Source organism: Xenopus tropicalis, chromosome 1 (assembly GCF_000004195.4).
Source record: "Xenopus tropicalis strain Nigerian chromosome 1, UCB_Xtro_10.0, whole genome shotgun sequence".
In the NCBI taxonomy this organism is placed as follows: Eukaryota; Metazoa; Chordata; class Amphibia; order Anura; family Pipidae; genus Xenopus; species Xenopus tropicalis.
Genome location: NC_030677.2, coordinates 129,772,758 through 129,789,982, shown reverse-complemented (window position 1 = coordinate 129,789,982; position 17,225 = coordinate 129,772,758). Strand labels below are relative to the sequence as shown.

At 39.4% G+C, this 17,225-nt stretch overlaps 1 protein-coding gene across 2 annotated transcripts in view; it reads right to left on the bottom strand.

Moving 5' to 3' along the window:
• The window catches only part of smc5 (structural maintenance of chromosomes 5), a 46,689-nt gene extending 35,746 nt beyond the window's left edge, over nucleotides 1-10,943 (bottom strand). For both annotated transcript variants that reach the window (XM_018089385.2, XM_004910772.4), the window contains exons 1-8: nucleotides 10,636-10,943; nucleotides 8,207-8,348; nucleotides 7,891-7,943; nucleotides 5,547-5,709; nucleotides 4,762-4,896; nucleotides 3,883-4,023; nucleotides 3,381-3,542; nucleotides 2,491-2,562 (exon numbers count right to left, since the gene is read on the bottom strand). In XM_018089385.2, coding sequence (XP_017944874.1) covers nucleotides 2,491-2,562; nucleotides 3,381-3,542; nucleotides 3,883-4,023; nucleotides 4,762-4,896; nucleotides 5,547-5,709; nucleotides 7,891-7,943; nucleotides 8,207-8,348; nucleotides 10,636-10,754 — 987 coding nt within the window. In that variant the 5' untranslated portion in view covers nucleotides 10,755-10,943. The remainder of the gene's footprint in view (nucleotides 1-2,490; nucleotides 2,563-3,380; nucleotides 3,543-3,882; nucleotides 4,024-4,761; nucleotides 4,897-5,546; nucleotides 5,710-7,890; nucleotides 7,944-8,206; nucleotides 8,349-10,635) is intronic.
• Between the last annotated feature and the right edge of the window lie 6,282 nt (nucleotides 10,944-17,225).

Below are 17,225 nucleotides of genomic sequence, written 5' to 3'. Positions count from 1 at the left end.
CACGCCCGGTGCACAGTGCTCAAAGGGATCGGCACCCTCTCCACAAATTCCAAACAAAAAGAAGCAACGGCACTCAAGGGCTTAGTCCAGGGCTCTGCCCTTAAAATCCTTTATTGCGAAACATGCAACGTTTCGAGGCTAAGACAAAGGGGCTGTCTTAGCCTCGAAACGTTGCATGTTTCGCAATAAAGGATTTTAAGGGCAGAGCCCTGGACTAAGCCCTTGAGTGCCGTTGCTTCTTTTTGTTCCAAATAAGAACAGAACATTCCATCTTGTGCTGAATCTCAATAACGTCCAAACAAATTGATACTTTACAGTCCTTTTTAAAATAGAGCCAGTGCAAACCATCATCTCTTGGAACCAAGAGAATCTTTCCTCCTCCCAAAGTTTATCTTTGCCTTCCCAGACAATCACTTTCAATTCACAGCCTTGCCTTTTGGGCTCTCATTAGCCCTATGCATATTCACCAAGATCATGTCCACCATGGCGGCCTCTGAGTCCAGGGAGTATCTATTACTCCAAACTCTGATTCGGTCAAGTCAACAAGCAGAGAAGGACCTGGAATGATCCATACAGGTTCTGCAGGACTTTGGCTTGATGATTAAAAGTCACAAATTGTCCCTAATTCCTGCCCAGGGAAATGCCCTTTCTGGGTTTCATATTCGAGACCTTCCAGGGAATCTTTCTTCTGGAAGAGAAGGTGCTGGGAATGATAGTGTCGTCAATGGAAGCTGTTCAGTTTGCACAGTTCCATTTCAGGCGACTACAGAGAAACATTTTGGTCAGCATAGAGAAGCAATAACCAGCTTACTCACAGAATCAATCTTACAGCCATGACAGTGCGATCCCTGGTGTAGTCGATGGTTCCAGCACATTTGTCTCAGGGCCGGTCCCTAGCGGAACTAGCATGGCAGGTGATAACCACTAATGCCAGTCTGTCAGAACGGGGATCAACATTTAGGAAACAGACAGCCAAGGACCACTGGTAGGATGTAAAAAATAAACTCTTAATAAATATCCTGGCGATCAGGGCAATCCAAAGAATAGTTCTCCACTGGGAGGACCAGTTGATGGGGTTCGATGTCCAGATCCAATCGGACAATGCTACAGCAATAGCGTATCTCAACCAACAAGGAGGGACCAAAAATCTTGCTGCTGCAAATGAGATAAGCAAGATCTTTGATGTGGCGATTGAGAAGCATTCTTAACAGCAATATCTTCAGCTCGTAGGGTCTCAGAGCTTGGTGCTCTGTCCTTAACCTCTCTGTATCAGATATTTTACGAGCAGGAGGTAGTTTTGCAAACAGTTTCATTCCTTTTACCCAAGGTGGAATCTCCATTTCATATAAATGAGGAGATAATGATACCCTTGTTTTGTAGTTCATCTAATAACTAGCACTAGCAAAGGGGTGAAACTCCACAATCTAGACATTTTGCGTGCCTTGTGCATGTATGTGGATCATACAGCTAATTTTCTCAAGTCTAATTAACTTTTAATGATACCATTTGGCAACCAAAAGGGACTACCAGCGTCTAAAGCTACCAGTGCTTGGTGCATTAAAGAGAGACAGTCCGTCTGGCATACATTTCCCTCCAGAAACCACATCCTTTTCAAACTCTACGTGAGGAATTAGTGCATTGTGGGCTTGCAGGAACATTGCCTCTGCTTAACAGTTATGCAGGGTGCAACATGGTCCTTGTTTACAAAATTTTGCCATTTTGATACTTTTGCCTCCGCTGAGGCAGCATTTGGACATGAAGTTTTGCAATCAGTAGTTCTGTAAATGGGATTCACTTAATAGCGATCACCTAAATTATCTGTTTTCTTCCCACCCTGTTAGGGGACGGCTTTGGTATGTCCCCTTGGTCCTGTGTCCCCAAGGATATGAGAGAAAAATGGGTTTATTCACTTACCGTTAAATCCTTTCCTCTTTAGTCCTATGGGGACACAGGGGAGTTTTTTTTCTCCTTCTTCTCAGCCAGATTATGTTCTTATGTTTGGATCTTTGTTGGTAATGTTGCTTGGTTCATGTGAATATAATTGAAGTGCCTGGTGGGAGAAGGGGCTTATATGGGGGGGAAGGATTTTAGCTCTTTTTAAAGTGTCCTGCCTCTGATTGAAGGGTGTTTACCCCATGGTTCCTTTATCCCCCCCATAGGACTAGAGAGAAGTTTTAACTAAGTGAATAAATCCATTTTTCCCTTTTCTCTGCAATAGGAAGACAGTACCTTATATATGATGGTAAGAAAGCTGGGCGAATCCATATTTGTAGCAAAACAATCCTATTGGGGTTATTTAAACGATTAAATAATTTTTTTTGTAGAGATAAGGCTTGAGAGTCAAATTACGGAAAGACCCGTAAAAGACCAGTAAAACACCAGGTCCTGAGCATCCTGCATAATAGGTCCCATATCTGTACTAGATTTATACTGGCATTGTAAATATAATGTAGAAGTAAAGCTAATGAAAGGAAGGAAACAGCACTTTACCTTCTTGTCTTTTTGTTCCAGCTCGTCCTGTTTTTGCTTACAGTTCCTAGAGGTTTCCTTTATCTCAACTGCCTGTTGAAGAAGTAAAAAGAAGGATTATTAAAAAGTACACACACTTAAAGAACAGAGTCTGGCACAGAAGCAACACAGGTACTCTACTATAGATTTTCAGACAATATTACAGGTACTTGCAAAAACACAAAAGACCAGTTTGTCGGCAAATAAACTATTGCCCTCATATGCAAACATTTTTATGTAGGACTTAAAAAGTAATAAAAAATATTTTACAGAAAATCATCTCAGAATATGTGGAAGGCATCCGGGGTCAATTATATTGCAAGCACAGTTGTGCTTGAACTAATTACCTCGCAGTCAATTGAGTGTTTAACCACATCAAAATGATCTACTTTGGTATAATTGCTATTAGTGCTGCTCAATCAATCCTGCCTCCAAGTCTGAATCAAGCCCAGTTGCAGAGGAACCCTGGACCTACCACTACCTCTGGACCTGGCAGTAGCTCCAGGGTCCCCTAATTAATAGACACAGGAACTGCATGCATGTGTCACTCTCACACCAAACACAATATCAGCTGGACTTTCAAAACTTTTACTGGAGTGCTCAATTTATGGTGAGGTGCGAGCAAACAGGAGCATGTTTCCCCAAAAAGGGGAGTTTAACCCCACAAATAAAACCTGTGTACCTAAATGTCTAATTAAATTACTAGGAAGTAAAATAGGGGAGAAAGTTGCAAGTAGGTTCTGCAGCATCCATAAATGACTATATCTGACTGAACCGAAACAGCTGCTAAGTAATGAACAGAAAGACATAAAGATCAAAATATTGATTTTGTAAATCAGAGGTAGTGTGTTGTCTACAGCAAAAAGGCTTACTTTATTTTTAATCTTTTCATCTATGGCTCTCTGTCTCTTTTCGATTTGCTGGATTTTTTGATTGAGTGGCGCTTGTAATTCTTGTAATTTCTTTAGCTCGTCCTTTATATTGTTACATCTTTTTTTTACCTCCTCATACTGCTGACGCACATTTTCATATTCCTGCAAAGAATAAAGAATTAATAATGAAAAGAGCCACTGGGATTTTTTTGTTTTTGCTCCTGAGCCCCATAGTAGCTCTAGCACTAAACTAATGACTAATGTATGTCTAATGTATATATAGATTGAGGGGAAACAATAAAAGATTATTTTGTTCCTTGATCACAGTAGGAAGCACTGCTTACACTGTACTAAAAAATGACTATTGGGCATGACAGGTTTAAACCAGGTATCTACTGTACATAAATCATTACCCCTCAGTAGAAAATGATTAATAAGGGAGTACTCCTATTTTAGATCTCAGATCAGCTAAACAAGGACACCAAAGGTTAAATGCACTTACCACCCAGGGTCGCTTTCTCTCCAACATGTCAATTTTATCTTGGTGGCGCTTTTGCTGGTAGTACCTCTCAACTTCTTGTTTGTTACGTTCATTCCTTTGGTTTAATTTTTCCAAAAACTCTGCTTTACTTTTGCAAGCACTCTGTAAAAACAGTGGCTATGTTATAATATTATAATACACATGCATCATTGCTGCCAAACTCCCTGAATACACAGGAGTGGCAAATATACCATATTCCATAAGCCTGAAATACTGGCATAACTATAAGGATTTGCATGCCTAGTTAAGCCATCTTCCAAAAATTTGCCCTAGATGTATGTTACTCGATTTCACACATCCTACGTCACTATAAAAAAGAATAAGGTTTCTCACACATTAAGCAAAAGTAACACATAACTAATTATGCCTCTAATATTATCAGATCTATTAACACTGGAGCAATATTACAACCACAGCAACCTAATGGATGAATTATGTTAATTAAAAGCTATGCAATAATAATCCCTTCTCAAAAGACCATTATAAAGCTTTTAGCACAAGAAAGTCCAAATGTACGATGGTCATAATGAGGTTGTTGTGAATAGGGATGCAACGAATCCAGGATTCAGTCAAGATTCGTCAGGATTCCGATTCAACTGAATCCATGCTCCTGGCTGAACTGAATCAGAATCCTTAGTCATGTGACTTTGTCAAATAAACATGGAAGTTGAACATTTCTCACCGAGCATGTCTCTTTAGCCCTTCCTGATCCTAATTTTCATATGCAAATTAGGATTTGGTCTGGTATTCGGCCGAATCTTTCACAAAGAGTTCGGGGTTCAGCCAAATCCAAAATAGACAGACAAAAAAAAATAAAATGGACAAAAAATAAAAACAAACCTCGAGTTCCTTTTCTTTTTCTCTACAGTTCTTCAATTCACAGTGAAATTTGTACATTTCTGGAGTACCAACAGATTTTTCAGTTGCTTCCAGAAGTTCAATTTTAGATAACTTAGCAAATTCCCCAACTTTGTCCTACAAATAAAGAGGCAGGTTTCATTTAGACATGAATTACTTTTTTTTATTGTCTGCATGCCAAACAAATGATATCTAACAGTTTCAGATTTCACGAGCACACATCCAATTGACAAAGTCTCAGGACAAGACAAAGAAGTGGCCCATAAGGTTACTTTGGCAAACCAATCTCATCTAAAAAAGCATTCCATTGCACTTAATGCCCTTCTCAGGGGCAAACTATGCAAGGGTAGAATCTCGATTTTATGTTTTCCAGGAGACCACAACAGGAGGGAACATTTTTTCCAGAGGGACCACTGGGCGCCTGGTCAGCTTGGTCCAACACTGGAATGCAAGAACCTAAAATTTCAGGAAAGCTTAAAATTCAGGGATGTAAAATCAAGGTTCTAATGCACTGCATTGAATAGCAATAGGATTGCTTATTACATAAAAGAGAGTCAGGAAAAGATGCTACAGTGCAGCACAGAAGTAATAATTGCAAATAAATATGCTTTCAGTACACTGAATTCTCTTACTACACACCACATACAATTTCATATATATTAAGTTCAATGGATGTTGCAAAATATTCCTAAAAAAATGAATAAAGTATTTAGGTCTAGTTGGCACTCTAAGATGCAAAAGCTCTAAAAATGAGATAAATCTCAAACCTGTGGTAGGAATTGACAAAGGTTTCCAACTTGAATGTTCAGAGCTGCTACCTGCTCCTCAACCATTTTCAGTGTTGCATTTTTATGGTTAATATACCACACAGACTGGTTGTTTGCAACTTGAATCTCACGTTTTATGGTCACATTTCCAGATGCTTTGTACCTGGGAAAAGACATGCTTATGAGAAAAAAAATACATATTCAAACGAAACACTTGTGTAATGTCCACAGGCAGAAATGAGACAATACACTGTAACAGGTTCTGTTCTCCTAGATATAATTTTTTGTTGATTGTATGTTCTTTGAAAACTTTAAAACTTTACTGTGAGCAGTTAGGAAAAAGTATAAAATCACAGAGATGTCTGTACAAGTTAGTGCTGGGCGGTATACCGGTATAAACCGAACACCGTTTTTTTTCTTTAAAAATGATATAAATTTTTAACATACCGGCATACCGGTGTGCGCGCCTCCTGGCAATTTTTCTTACTATTTCCGGGTTGCACGCGTGACGTCAGCGCGCACGTGACGTCAGCGCGCACACTCTACAAAAGCGCCGTCGCTAGGACGCATCACTCAGAGTCGGATACCAATGTGAGCTGTCAGGGGGTGCCTGCAGCTGCCTGGCCAGTAATTTATATTTATGTGAAGGGGATGGGGGGGTGTTTGGGGTGGGATGGGGTGGGGTGGGGGGGGGGGTTGCGGATGGGGGGGTGTTTGAGGTTGGGGGGGGTGTTTGGGGTGGTCACCTAATCATGCATGGGGAAAAAAAAAAATACCGTCAAATACCGTTATACCAATATAATTTTGAAAAATACCGTGATATAAATTTTTGGTCATACCGCCCAGCACTAGTACAAGTATGAGACCGCTTATCCAGAATGCTCGGGACCTGGGGTTTCCCGGATAAGGGATCTTCCTGTAATTTGGATCTCCATACTTTAAATTCACTGAAAAATCATTCAAACTTTATTAAACCCAATAGGAATGTTTTGCCTCCAATAGGGATTAATTTTATCTTAGCTCGGATCAAGTACAAGCTACTGCTTTATTATTACAGAGAAAAAGAAAACAATTTTTAAAAATCAAAATTATTTGCTTATAATAAAGTCTATGAGAGATGGCCTTTCCGTAATTCTAAACTTTCCGGATAACAGGTTTCCGGATAACAGATCCCATACCTGTACCACTTTTGAAGTGCCAAATATTAGACAAATATTAGACACACTTGCAGAATTTCACAGTTAGAGTCCCATTTACTAAACTTTGTTTTTTTCTGGCCTTGAAAGTAGTATAAACTCGACATGGTATAAATTCGAATTAAACCCATTGGCTGTATTTATAAAATTTCACGATAATGCTTGAAGTGTTCGTACAAAAAATTTGAGTCAACATTCGAAAATCCCAAATTTTTTGAGTTGAAAGTATTGTTAAAACTCTAAAAATCTGAGTTTAAATGAACATTCTTTTCCATGAATCCTCTTTATTTTTCCCCAAACAGGAATTGCTCCAGCAGCCATTTTAGGAGCATTGGCACTCATTCCTGGAAAATAATAATGAAACTTGAAACTGGGTGAAATAAAAATCAACAATGGGATTAACTTTTGAAAACGTGTAAAAAAGAAAACAATGAGGGGATTAACTTCCCCTTTAAATTGGGTGAAACTGAAAACAATGAGGGGATTACCTTCTCATTGAAAGTTCAAGGACAGGCTGTCACTGACTATTCTATTCCTCTACTATTCTAAGCCTCCATAGGACTCAATGGTACTCGATGGATCAAACCTGACGAATTCTTTTGACAAAAAAAAGTTATCTACACAAATCACGAATTATGGGAACTAGTCTAAAGAAACTCAAATTTTTCGGGGCAAAAACCCGTTAGGAAATCTCGAAATTATCAAGAAGAAAAAATCCAACTTTATCTCAAAACTGCTTAGTAAATGTGCCCCCTAATGAAGACTGGAGCTTTCTAACTTTTATTTGATATACTTACTCTTGCATTCCAAATTCTATGAACATGAAAAATGGAGGAAACTAAAGCTGGCAATAAAACTTTAATGCGCATGCCAGCTTCAGTTTCTAAATGTGTGTACATTTAAGGTTAAAATGAAAGTACTAAACTCAGAACCTTTATATTGATGCATAAATGCCTATTTATATTTATTACATTTGTGACAGGTGAATGTTAGCACCAAAATGCTCAAGCATCTGCCTTTTGCTGTGAAAGGCCTCATATACTAGGGGCTTTACCCCTTCCTCCCTCTGGTAGAACAAATCAACAGCTAGTTAAACAATAACAAAAAATCACAGTTGGATCAATTACTAGATCTCAGTATATTCTTACAGTTCCAGTTCAACAAATCCTTTTTGGCAGCCCCGCTTCACGTAAAATCCAACCTGTGTCAAGAGGGGGAAAAAAGGTTACATGATTTCATTTATTTATCTATACAATTTTTCTTATACATATATTTCAAAACTGGAAATAGTTTATTTCTGAGGGGCTAAAAACAAATTAGGCCCTCTGCAAGTTTAGGGTAGATATTGTATGGTACAGTACATTAAAATGTCCAGTACAGGATAACATATAACCAAAATACTGAAAAATGTGCAAATATGCTTTGTCTAGATTTTTACAATGGATAACACAATAACTTATTTACCTTGTCTGCACGACCAATAAATGCTGTTTTGCCAGCTAGTCCAAGACATATGGCACAAACAATACTAGACTTTCCTGTTCCATTAGCACCAACAATCATGTTTAAGTGTGGCCCTGGAAACACCTCACAATGGTCATATGTCCTAAAACAGAGAAATAAAAAGGAGTTATTGCTTTCAACCAGGTCAAAAGGGAAATACACATCTGATTATATAATAAAACATGCAATGCTTGCTACAGGTCTATAGCCTACAGCACACTGTGTTTAAGGCTGATCCCTCCCACAAATGTTCCGGGTGTGTTGCCCAAGAAATAAATGCAATCTACCCATCACTGCATACAAGGGGATGTATTTTGTCAGATAATGCTTGTGTTCACATTTTGTGACCTAAACCCACCCCACAGTGACAGGCACATCACATTTATTTCACCAGGCACACAAATGACCGGCCTTTCTTCTGCTGGTGTACAATCCTGATGTGTCCCATAGGCTTGTCCACTGCAGCAATCAAGCAGCAGGAAGCAGTTGTGCCCTTAAGTATCAATCATGATTTTGACAAATATATTACACAGTGTGTTTTGCAAGGGATTGTTCACCTTTGAGTTAACTTTTAGAACGATTTAGAGAATAATATTCTAAGACAATTTGAAATTGGTCTTCATTTATATTATTTTTAGTTTTTTAACTATTTCATTTTTTGTTAAGCAACTCTGGTTGTGAAGGTCCAAATTATCTTAGCAACCAGGAAGTAATCTGAATGAGAGACTGATAGATGGATAGGAGAGGACATGAATAGAAAAATTAGTAATAAAAAGTAACAATAACAATAAAATTGTAGCCTCACAGAAAGAGGTTTTTGGCTGAAAAGCTGGAAAGAGTCAGAAGGCAAATAATCAAACATAAATAATTAAGACCAGTTGAAAAGTTGTTCAGAATTGCCCATTCAATAACATGCTAAAAGTTAACTTAAAGGGGACCTGTCAGTTCTTATCTCCCTGCATTTACTGACAGATATTTTCTTCCTATTATCTTGCTGAGTGCTATTCTGACATCAGCCAACATGTTGCTCATAGAAGTTTATTTATCGCTACAAAAACTTTTGAGAATTTTTTTACCTGTAGAATGCTGAAACTTACTCCAGCCTTCAAGTAACCTGATTTTTGGAAAGGTGGGGGTTCCTAGCATGTTATTAACCACTGTTTCTCACTGTATGTTAGGTTCTAAAGTTCCCATTGGCTCTGAGGTGTCACTAACCTCTACCGCTCTCTGTATAATGTATTTAGGATATGGAGGCATTGTCCTTGTAAATGACTAAACCATAATATAAGAGTTTATGTATGTCCTTTGCTTTACAAGTCTATTCAGAGAGTGTAAAACTAATGGCATACAGCAGTGATCCCCAACCAGTGGCTCGTGAGCAACATGCTGCTCACCAACCCCTTGGATGTTGCTCTCAGTGCCCCCAAACCAAGTAGTTATTTTTAAATTGCTTGGTGGCAAGTTTTGGTTGAATAAAAACAAGATTTACTACCAAATAAAACCCCCTGTAAGCTGATAGTGTGCATAGAGGCTGCCTAATAGCCAATCTTATTTGGCACCTACATGAACTTTTATGGTGCTTGTGTTGCTCTCAAAGTCTTTTTACATTTGACTGTGGCTCACAAGAAAGAAAGGTTGGGGACCCCTGGCATACAGGATGGTTTTTCAACAGCATAGTTTAACTTGAATAGAAATGCCTAAAATCACTCATCCACCATGCATTTTAAAAACCACCTGTATTTGCAGTGTTAGGCAGTTTCCATTTGGGCTATGGCACACAAAGTGTTTTGTCTACCAGTGGACAACACCACCTAAAATTCACATCACTGCAACTAATATTAAATAAAAAGCATCCAAAGAGACTCACGTGGAGCAGTGGACACCAGATCTATATGGCAAAACCTCTCACACAAGTGTTTTGCTACCGCAGTCTACAGTATCTAGTAGAATTAAGTCTAAAGCAACTGGAATTTTCTTTTTTTCAGAAAAGTCTAGTTGTTTTAGACTAAATTCTACTATTTACTGTATATCATGACCTGGATGAATGAGAATCTTTATAGACATACTGAGGTCTATATGTCACTGTTTCTTTCTCTTTTGCCCTCATCCCTCTATAAAAGCAGTGTCTGAGATTTGCTTTCTGGCCAAGGCTAATAAGTTAGGAAAGGAGTGCGAGTAGTGCCATACCCCAGTTCTGCTAAAAGATGGAGTTTGACAGTTCGGCTGGGGCACCCATTGATAAGGTGTCCCTCAGTGCTAACTTTAATAAGAAATATATGTAAGGTGCTGCTGGAATAGACAATGCCCCCTCCTCACATGAATTATTAGGGAACTAAATGCTTATAAATGACAGCTAATGGAACTGGACACCCCATATCTCTGGTCCTCACAAAAAGTTCTCCATCTTGATCCTCGTGATGCTTCCTTCCACAAGGTTCCGATTATGTCCTTGTCGCCCCAAAAGCAATTTCGTGCCATCGGCTTTCCTCTTCGCTGGTACAGACTCCATTCCGCTCAACTACGTTTTCCCTCCCCGGTGATTTCAAAGAAATGTCTCCTACGTCAGTCCACCGGCGCCGGCCATATTTAATAAGGGCAAAAATTGCTTGCAATGCAGAGCAGCCAACTTTGCCGCCGAGTTACGGTGTTTGTGGGCGTGTCCATGTGACGGCACGGCGGATAACCTGCCTCTTGTGTTCTCCCATTTAGCGGACTGGGCGGCTGTGTTATTGGGCGGGAGGAAGGGAGGAGGTGCTGCGCTCCCAAACACAGGAAATGGAAAGTTTAGTAAAACGAAAGTATTGGCGTTCCTATCTGGAGAACGAATGAGTCGCGGAGTGCGTTTAACTCTTTCACTGACAGCATTTGAGTTAAAACTGTGCCAGATTTCTATGGGGTGCTTTTTGTCCAAAGCACATTTTGTCTGAAAAAATACATTCTGTATACAAAAAACAATCCACAGTACACATAATTAATGTTTGGATATATACACTGGTTAAAAAGATATATGATACCTCCCAACATTTTGAAAATGGAAAGACAAAAATAAATGCAGCGCTGCGATTTTTGTGATCATACCCCCTAACCACTCCCATTTGACTAAATTTGGCAGGTTATTTAAAGTTTGAACACATTTCTGGGGGTTTTGGGGTCCTGTTTTATGTGTAATTAAAGTTTTTCTGAAAAAGATGAAAAGCTGTGAGTCTTGGTTCCCCTAAGAGACCTGTTTATCTTATTAGTTACAAGTGTATTTCAGTGCAGGTGGGGCATTTTACCTTTCTGGGCTCTCTGCTAAAAGCCACTTATATAATTAAATGTGAGAAACAATGTTTCTTTTAGGCTGATGCCACACTTTGCGTATGGCGTATAGTTTTAGTAAGCCGAAAATCGCTTGCCGAAAATAACACCATATGCTCCTACCTGTGTCTGCACCCCAATTAATGAAATACACTCGGGTGCAGGCACATGTAGCCGATATCCACCAAAGATATGAAGTGTCACATTTTTTGGCGGATATCGGCTACATGTGCCTGCCCCTAAGCGCATTCCATTCATTCAGGTGCAGGCACAAGGTAGGGTACATTTACAATAGTGGGACGTATTCTTGGAAAGCATTTTTTGGCTTGCCGAGAATACGCCCGTGTGGCATCAGCCTTAGTGCAGGTGACGCTCGTTAAGATTTCTGGTCTCTCTGCCAAAAGCTACTTTTTAATTAAATATGAGAAACAATGTAAAAGCAGCTAAAGCTTCTTAACTTTCTGGGCTCTCTGCCAAAAGCTACATTTTAATTAAATATGAGAAACAATGTAAGAGCAGCTAAAGCTTCTTAACTTTCTGGGCTCTCTGCTAAAAGCTACTTTTTAATGAAATTTGTATCTTTTTTTAGCATTCAGTTCAGGAGATCAAAGGAAAATGAGGGACAAAAAGTATTGCTCTGCGAGGCTAAACTTTTATTATTATTGTAACTTTTTATTTCTTATTTTTCCATGCAGGCCCCTTAACTATTCATATTCAATAGTAGGAAGGGCTTTAATCTTGGTAAAATGTTATATATGAGGTATTTATGGAGGCAGTTTTTCTTGTAGTAAGGGCAGAGATAGGTGTAGGAGAATTGTTTATTACTCTGGCAGTGACCACACTGCTTGACTGTCGTCCCTAAACTAATCTCTAATTATAACCTATTGCATCTTGGGAAACAGGAAGTGATCCTGCATCCAGAGTGATGTAATATTTCACATATTGGATGACACTGGATGATAATATGGACAAAGAGCATTGTTCTGCTTTTGGATTCATATATTGAAAACTGACTGTGCCCAATAAATTACATTGTTTTGGTCAAAGTATTGATTCTTTGTGAATTATATATATATATTGTTCAGGCAGAGTAGCAAAATCATAAAATATTCCTGCATAGTGCTAAAGTAAATTAAGATAAGATCCCAAAATATGTCCAAAACAGTCTAGCTTTAATAAAGGTAGAACATTTTAAGACAAATCAGTGAAAGTTTTCTTTTTCAGGAAAACTGTACATAATTTTTTTAGGACAGCTGGGCTTTCTAATTTTTTCTAAATTGTTATGTAATTCCACTATTGTAACAAAATATAAGGGTATACATACAAAAAACATTTTTAAAATGCTATTTTTCGTAAAATATGTATTACAAAAATGTTTCATTTTATGTGTGAAACCCGTCCAACCCTGCCTTTTAATATATACCACATATATGCCATGATACGGTGCATGCAAATGGGAACTACACAATTACCTCCGACTACCACCGCCAACTGTATGGGATCATTTAAAACCCAAGTGTTGGTTATTGGCGACTCTGCTGGACAATGGTGGAGAGGTGTGGACTGTGCCTTTTTATATATACTTGATTGTGACCGATCCTACTCCCTGCGGGTGCGCGACAGTGAGTTGCAGTTCAGCACAAAGGGTTCACTTCGCCTCTGTTCTTGTTATCCTTCACTTTACTTCACCTTGACCTCTCATTCCTTATTTCACACTCCTTGTTTATCGCTTTAATATATATATATATATGTATACTTTAATATAGTATTAGAACAAATGTTGCTTAAAGATTTTTTTAATTAAAATGCTGATATTTGTGGATTATGGATTATCTGCTTGCAACACTGTTGTCCAGGGTAGCATACCAGTAGGAAGGCAGCAAGGCAGGCATTTTGTTGTCTCTTATTTTATTTTTAGCAGCAGGACTCAAAACACCCCAAGTGCCATGAGGGTTGATTCACTAAAGGTCGATAAGCGTTATTGCATGCTTTTTTGCGTTAAAATTGTCGCAAAAAAATGCGCAATTCGCTAAAGTTAAGTCACATATAACGTGTGTTAAATAGCGCGCAACCGAATGCGTTCATTTTAACGCATTGCGTTAATTAGCATGCAGAAATAATACTAACGCATGATTCACAAACACTTAGACGCGCTAAATATCGCATTAGTCTGTGCGAAAATTAACACCTACTTGGGGCAGGCAGTAATTATAGAAAAGTACAGTTCATGAGCTTTTGGCAACACAATATGGACTGCAGTGTGATTTATTCAATGTGTTGGCCCTAGAGTGATGTAGCCTCCAGTTTGCAGGGAAATGGTCATTTTCAGAACAGTAGTTTTCCGAAAGTAATGGCGTGTATGGCTAATATGGCATGCGTTTTTTCGCATGCGGTGACAATTTGTGCACGCTGCGTTAATTAGCGCGCGTTGCATCAAATACCGCACGAAAGTCTTTGCGACTTAAATAACTCAAACAGCATTGGGTCTAAATTAACGCAAGTATCCTTTTAGTGAATCGTGCGTTAAGACGTGAAAAATAAGACGCAATAAAATTTTTACCGCATGCTATAAATAGCGCTCGTTTTAACACACCTTAGTGAATCAACCCTATAGTCTTTTAACCTTTTTAGTGGCATACAAAGTAGAATCTACAGCACACCAAAAAGGACCATAGATCTATTCTACTCCACTATTTAAATTGCAAAATGCGTTTGAGCATAGCTTAAAATACTGTGCAAAAATTTAAATACTGATTTCATTTCTGTTTGAAAATATTGTTAGTCACATCTCTAACAATAGTAAAATAGGTTCAGTTCATCTGACGTACAGGCAGATAGCAAAAAGCGCCAGAAGGTGGCACAAACAGACCACAATAAACCAGCATCTCTTTTGAAAACTACATTTGGCAGATGTAAACGAGCACACTACTATTTTTTCACAAAAACAGCAGCCTTCCAGACTTGGAACTCTTCTTGGATATGTTCTTCTTGGTGCAGTCTCTGAAGGGGCATGCACAGTTTGGGGCTGTTATACACAACGTCATTTGCATTATGGTTATAACTGGCAATACTGAGAGCATTGTAAGAATGTTGTAAGGGATATTGCTATATTCCTATATGTTAATTAGGCCTTATGAATGCATAATAGTGCATAATAGAATTACAATTATAAAAAATAACATAATGGTTATTAGGATTTGCTTAAGCTTCCAAGTGACGTAGTTCTTAATTTGTGAGCAAGCTCAAACCTTCCTGCAGATGTTGCCAGTCACTTCAGCCATGTCTGTACTGTGCCCCAGGCCCCAGCCAGAGGAGTGAAGAAGAGGTGCAGCAACATTTTTTATCTGTATTAGTGGGCTGTCTGTAAAGTTGCATTTATAATTGTATGTGGCATTGCTCTGCTCATTTGATACTTACAAAATAATGTCACTGATTGGCCACAATCACAGTATCCTTTATCAAACAGTAACTTTTTGGGCTGTGACAGACGGGGAGATTAGTCACCACGTAACAAATCTCCCTTGTAGTGGGCGACTAATCTCGTGGAACTAATCTCATGGGATGGCATACACGGCGCCACGATTTCCCGAAATCGCAGAAGATGCCTTGAGAGGAAACTTCCGTGATTTCAGGAAATCGCAGCGCCACGTATGCCATCCCACTGGTGATTTACATACTCGCTGGTGGGATGGCATTTCGGGGAGATTAGTCACCCGCGACAAGGGATATTGTCGAGGCCGATTAATCTCCCCGTCTGTTACAGCCCTTAATCATAGCAAAGAGATGCCTGAAGCATTTGTTTATAATCCCCTGAAATCAGATGCCTAATAAACATCATACTGGTCCCAATTTGTCAGGACCTGCTCACTCTACACTGAAATCTTTTTCCATCATACTGGTCACAATCTGTCAGGACCTGCTCACTCTACACTGAAATCTGTTTCCTCTGCTGCTGCCTTTTTTGGCTCACACCTGTAATGCCATTAGGTCCAGCTGCAGGCAGTTCCCCAAATAAGGGGCTATTTATACCAGTCCCTCCCAGGTTCGGACTGGGGGGTGCAGGGCCCCCGCCACCTTCCCGATGTCATCCCCTGAGCACACGTAAGTGCAAAGTGTCAATGGAGGACATCGCCCAGGGAAGCAGCAACAGGGATCAGGTGTCTGGACCACTGGGGCCCAATGGGTTTTGTCCCGGCAGACTAGGAAAATAAAGAAGATAGGTGAGGAAAGGAAGAAAAATACTTTGGAGAATGGGCCTATGGTCTAAAGTTTTCTGGTGGGCCCCTGGAGTCCCAGTCTGACTCTGTGAATCTTTGTGTTTCTAAGAGCCCCCTTGTTCCTGAGTCTCTTTGCTCCAAAGTTCAGCATCCTATATCCTGTTCTGCTGTGTTTGAGTGAGATCTGTTCCAGTATTGTGTATCTATTGATATCCCAGAATGCCTGTTTCACAGATTTGTGTTGACTGCTGCCTGCCAACTTCTGGCCTGCCTCATGCAGTTACAGTTTGCTTGCTGTCTGCCTCCATCATTGGCCTAAATAGGGACTTGCTTTCAGCATGATATCTTACCCTCACCACTATCCAGCTAAATGTTAGTTACTCTTTTTTAGGCATTTCCTAAAGTTTTAGCTAGCCATGTGGGTCCTAATTTATTTTTGAAGCAAAAGATGTTTCCTCATCCTGTGTCACAGGTCAGTGGATGTCACTGTTCTCATTTATAAAAGGGGAAGCCAACATACAGTATGCTTTGCCTCTTTTCTTCCTTGGATTCCACCTGGGCAGAATATTGGAGCCTGGGAAGTTAGATGTAAGGATACTCTCTTTTATAGCTCACCCTAGGAGTGATAGCTTGGTTCAAGGTATTTTGTGGGCAGCCTGATGCTCCTATGAGGAAAGAAGGAGTCCTGGGTGTGCTAACCTCAAGATAGGGACCTGTGTTCCTGACTAAGTTCCACTTGAAAGCTTGGGGTTGGAAAATTGCAAGATGACTTATCAGCAGACTGGTCACTGTCCCCTGTGACACGTACAAAGGTCCTGTTTGTGAGTATATCCTGAACCATTGTACTATATCATCTTTGCCTATTCCCCATGAGATTGATGTTATATCCCTGCCAATAAAGAAGTTATCATTTGTTTAAAGAACCACTGGTGCCCAATTGCTTTAATTAACCTGAGAATTACAGTTCTGCAACACCCTTCCTCCAACACTAAGCAAGGACCCATCCCAGAGACTGAGAGTGGTATTCGTGATTCATTGGTAAAACAGTTCCAGAACACCAAGTACTTCCAATTAATGTTTTCTTTGAATAAATTATATACATATATATAGGCCATACGTGCACCTATTTACCAAAATACACCCAATGTGTGGTTACAGTACAGCCCTGCAAAGAACATTTTCAATTAGAGTATGGAGGGCAATATACAATAAGGAATACACCTTATTTGGGGCTACAGATTCCAGAAAAGCCCTGAAAGGTGCATTCTCCCTCAAGGGCAGATTAATTATTCCTCTGTACCCTGGCCCTATCCCAGTCACCCCCTTTCTGGGCAACCACCAAAATTGACTTTATGTACATTTCCTGTTGTTCTCCCTTAATTATAACACTGAACCATCTTCATCTAATCACCCTGTTTACGAATACAATAATATATTTCACAGCACAGAAAAACAAATTCAGTCTG